The sequence below is a fragment of the Hemibagrus wyckioides genome, linkage group LG22 (genome assembly GCF_019097595.1).
Source record: "Hemibagrus wyckioides isolate EC202008001 linkage group LG22, SWU_Hwy_1.0, whole genome shotgun sequence".
NCBI classification, from domain to species: domain Eukaryota; kingdom Metazoa; phylum Chordata; class Actinopteri; order Siluriformes; family Bagridae; genus Hemibagrus; species Hemibagrus wyckioides.
Window position 1 is genome coordinate 21,981,366 of NC_080731.1, and position 5,000 is coordinate 21,986,365.

A 5,000-nucleotide genomic window follows, 5' to 3' on the forward strand; every position below is an offset into this window, starting at 1 on the left:
TCACCACACACTCACACACCATTCACTACACACTATACACTCACATTAAACTCCTCCCATTCATCTACATCTTATCTATAACTCACACTGGAGACTCCTCCCAATCGTCTACATCTTACGCACACACACTGGAGACTCCTCATTCATATCTTATCTATAACTCACACTGGAGACTCCTCCCATTCATCTACATCTTATCTATAACTCCCACTGGAGACTCCTCCCATTCATCTACATCTTATCTATAACTCCCACTGGAGACTCCTCCCATTCATCTACATCTTATGTATAACTCACACTGGAGACTCCTCCCATTCATCTACATCTTATCTATAACTCCCACTGGAGACTCCTCCCATTCATCTACATCTTATCTATAACTCCCACTGGAGACTCCTCCCATTCATCTACATCTTATCTATAACTCCCACTGGAGACTCCTCCCATTCATCTACATCTTATCTATAACTCCCACTGGAGACTCCTCCCATTCATCTACATGTTATCTATACCACATCAACAGGCACAATTTTAGATAGATAGATAGACAGACAGACAGACAGACAGACAGACAGACAGACAGACAGACAGACAGTCACGGTGGCTACAGTCAGTTTAGTTTGGAGATTAGTTTATTATTAGATTAGATTTATTATCGGTGTAGAATAATGATCAGAACTCTAACTGATTTTGTGGGAAATAAGCCTAATGTTTAGTGTGTGTGTATGTGTGTGTGTGTGTATATGTTTGTGTGTATGTGTGTATATATATGTGTGTATGTGTGTGTGTGTGTATGTGTGTGTATGTTTGTGTGTGTATGTGTGTATTGTGTGTGTATTGTGTATCATGTAGTGTAAGCATGTGTATTGTGTATGGTGTGCAGTAGTGTGTGTGTATGTATATATGTAGACTGTGTGTGTGTGTAGTGTGTATAGTGTGTGTGTATGTGTGTGTGTGTGTGTGTATAGTGTGTGTATGTGTGTATATTGTGTATATGTGTGTGTGTGTGTAAGACTATATGTGTGTATTGTGTGTGTATGTGTGTATATATGTGTGTATTGTATGTATATGTGTGACAGTGCATGTTATATGTGTGGCTGTGTGTGTGTATGTGTGTGTGACAGTGTATGTGTGTGTATATGTATGGTGTATGTGTGTGTGTGTGTGTATAATAGATTGTGTGTGTATAGACATGTGTATGTGTGTGTATGTGTGTAGATGTGTGTGTAGACATGTGTGTGTGTAGATCACAGTGTATGTGTGTATATTGTGTGTGATGTATGGTGTGTAGACATGGTGTGTGTATGTGTGTGTATATATGTGGTGTGTGTGTGTGTAGACAGGTCTGTGTGTGTATATGTGTGTGTGGTTGTATATATGTGTGTGTGGTATGTGTGTGTATATATGTGTGTGTGTGTGTGTGTATATGTGTGTGTATGTGTGTATATTGTAGTGTAGACAGTGTGTGTGTGTATGTGTGTGTGTATATATCTGTGTGTATGTACTGTGTAGACATAGCTATGTGTGTGTGTGTAAGAATGTGTGTATGTGTGTATATATGTGTAGACATGTGGTGTGTGTATATGTGTGGTATATATTGTATATGTGTGTATGTAGATGTATATATGTGTGTGTGTATTATTGTGGTGCAGGTGTGTGTATTGTATGGTAGTGTATGTGTGTGTAGATATGTGTGTGTGTGTAGGTAGACACAGGTGTGTGGTGTGTGTAGCTGTATGTGTGTGTAGACTTATGGGTAGATATATATGTGTGTATATGGTGTGAGACAGATTGTATGTGGTATATAGGTAAGATGTAGGTATAATGTGTGACGCATGTGTGTGTGTATGGTGTAGAGACAGTGTGTGTGTAGATATGTGTGGCTATGTAGACAGTGTAGACATAATGTGTGTGTATGTGTATTGTGTAGACAGACAGTGTAGAGTGTGTAGACATGTGTATGTGTAGACATATGTAAGAGACATGTGTATATGATGTGTGTATGTGTGTGTGTACAGTGTAGATATAGTGTGTGGTAAGACAGACATGTGTGGTGTATATGTGTATATGTGTGTATGACAGGTAGATATGTGTGTATATGTGTGTATGTGTGGTAGACACAGGTGTGACATGTGTGTATGTGACAGACAGGTGTATATGTGTGTGTGTATGTGTGTGTGTGTGTGTGTGTATGACAGTGTATATATGTGTGTGTGTGTGTGTGTGTGTGTGTGTGTGTGTGTATTGGTGTGCTATACATGTGTGTGTGTGCATGTGTGTATGTATGTGTGTATATGTGTGGCATATATGTATATAGTGTGGTGTAGATGTGTGTATGTGATATGTGTGTGTGTATGTGTATATGTATGTGTGTATGATGTGTGCGCTGTGTGTATGTGTGTATGGTGTGACATATATGTGTATGTGTGATGTACACCGTGTGTAATGTGTATGTGCTGTATGTGTGTGTAAGATGTGTGTATATGTGTGTATGTGTGTGTGTATGTGCAGTGTGTGTGTATGTGTGTATATGTGGCGACGTGTGTGTGCAGTATGTGTGTATATGTGTGTATGGCGTATGTACAGTACCGTGTATGTGTGTGTGTATATGTGTGTGTGTATGCAGATATATGTGGCGGCAGTGTATGTGCAGGCATGTGTGCAGTATGCGTCCTGTGTGTGTGACGACCGCAGGCTGTGTGTGGTCAGGCGCAGGCATGTGTGGCAGATTACGCAGACGTGGCATATTGTGTATGTGTATATGTGTGTGTGTGTGGCATAGACATGCGCAGACATGTATGACGCTGTGTATATGACGTGTGTATGTGTGTGCAGACATGTCAGTACATGTGCTTGTGTGTATGTGTGTATATATGGCGGTGTGTGCAGGCACGCGCATATGCGGTGTATGTGTGTACAGTGCGGTGCACGCGGCATGTGTGTGCAGTATGTGGCAGGCACGCGTGTGTATATGCGCGCATGCGTGTGTGGCATGTGTGCATGTGTGTGCGCACTTATGTGTGTGTATGTGTGTGTGCATCGCGCGCATGTGTGTGTGTATGTGTGTGTATATATGTGTGTGTGTGTATATGTGTGTGTATGTGTATGTGTGTGTGTATGTGTGTATATATGTGTGTGTGTGTATGTATGTGTGTATGTGTGTGTGTATGTGTATGTGTGTGTGTATGTGTGTATATATGTGTGTGTGTGTATGTGTGTATATATGTGTGTGTGTGTGTGTGTGTGTGTGTGTGTGTGTTCTCACCAGAAGCCAGTGCTCCTCCAGAAGTGTATGAGGTTTCTGACCGGTTGGTCAGCTCTCACTAACACCTGTACGTGAGTGGACCGTCCTGAGGACAGTGAGGTGATGAAGAGCGCTGTGATTAAAGCGCACACACTCACACTGACCATCACACTGACCATCCTGAGTGTTAACGGACTGCTGCAGCCTTCTACCGCGCTCTGAAACTCTAACAGCGCTCTAACACTACATTTATATCATCTACATATAAACTCAAACCTTTATTCAATTATAACTAGATTAAACTGTTGATGTAAACAAAATGATGTTTTAACACGGAACTTCCTAAAACTACTGTCCTGTCCCGGCGCCCATTTCAAAACAACATGACGTCATTTCAAAGCGCCGAGAGAGAGAGAGAGAGAGAGAGAGAGAGAGACTTTCACAAACCACGCCCACTTCTGAAATTCTAAGATAATATCAGTTTTATGGATCGTATTTCTGGATCAATAATGCAGTAATGTGTGGGGAGAGAGAGAGAGAGAGAGAGAGAGAGAGAGAGAGAGAGAGAGACAGGAGAGTTCATTTTTCAGGAGTTTTCATTTCATTGCGATCAGAATAAAAGACCAGGATCACAAACTCATGGCCTAAAGTATAATATTCCTCTATCTTGAAGTCTATGGCCATGACTTATGTACAGTTTATGGCCATGACTTAATTATAAAATCAGAAATGCATGAAACACACGCGCGCACACACACACACACACACACATACACACACACACACACATACACACACACACACACACAGCTTCAGTCTGAATTCTTCATGTCTGGCTGGTGAGTTATGGAAGAACTGCTGAAGAGCCCTCAGTACATCTCCCACCTTCCACCCTGTTTCCCTCTCTCCACTCAGAGCTTCCATACACAACATGCAAAGCACAGCTTCCTAAATTCAGCATCTTTAGTGCATCAGGGTCTGACTGACTCTTGTCTCCTTGGAACATTTTCAGGAATTTACAGTTGACCATTGGACCATCCAAGAGCAGCACGGTGGCTTAGTGGTCAGCACTGTTGCACCACAGCAAGAAGGTCCTGCGTTGGAATCCCAGATTCTTGCATCTCTCCCCGTTCCTGTGTGGGTTTACTCCGGGTACTCCGGTTTCCTCCCACAGTCCAAAAACATGTACATGAGGTTGATTGGTCATTCTAAATTGCCCATAGGAGTGAGTGTGTGTGTGTGTGTGTGTGTTTCTTGATTTTCTCCAAAGGTTTCTCTGCCTGAGTGTATCCCATCACATCAAAATAGTGCACAGCTGCTTTCTCTAAACGAGAAACCGTGTGTGTGTGTGTGTGTGTGTGTGTGAGAATAGTGCCCTGTGCACTAACCCATTTGTTTTAGGTTTTCTGTTTGTTATTGTATTAGTTATCACAGCTTGCATTTTGGGCTGGTATTTTTTTAATGGGTGGGGTTTAAGTTGTAGTTGGGCTGGCGATCTTCAGTCCAATCTGGCAACCCTGTAGACAAATACTTTGCTGTTCCTTTGTTTTCTGATGTTTTATAGTTGAAGTTAGAGAGAAATCTCACAGTGCCGTGTTCAATGTTCAATGAACTCTAATCTATTTAAAATAAATCTTTATATTTTTTTGAATGTTTTCTAAACTTCCTTTTCTTAGCTGGAACTCTCCCCAGTGAATAAATGCGACTCGTCCCGGTGTTACAATGAAGTTTATTTAAAAGAAATGAAACAAACAGA

General features: G+C 41.5%; 1 protein-coding gene across 2 annotated transcripts in view; it reads right to left on the reverse strand.

Moving 5' to 3' along the window:
- Nucleotides 1-3,632, reverse strand: part of idua (alpha-L-iduronidase) — a 12,033-nt gene extending 8,401 nt beyond the window's left edge. For both annotated transcript variants that reach the window (XM_058375565.1, XM_058375564.1), the window contains exon 1: nucleotides 3,266-3,632. In XM_058375565.1, the coding sequence (XP_058231548.1) occupies nucleotides 3,266-3,423 (158 nt within the window). In that variant the 5' untranslated portion in view covers nucleotides 3,424-3,632. The remainder of the gene's footprint in view (nucleotides 1-3,265) is intronic.
- Between the last annotated feature and the right edge of the window lie 1,368 nt (nucleotides 3,633-5,000).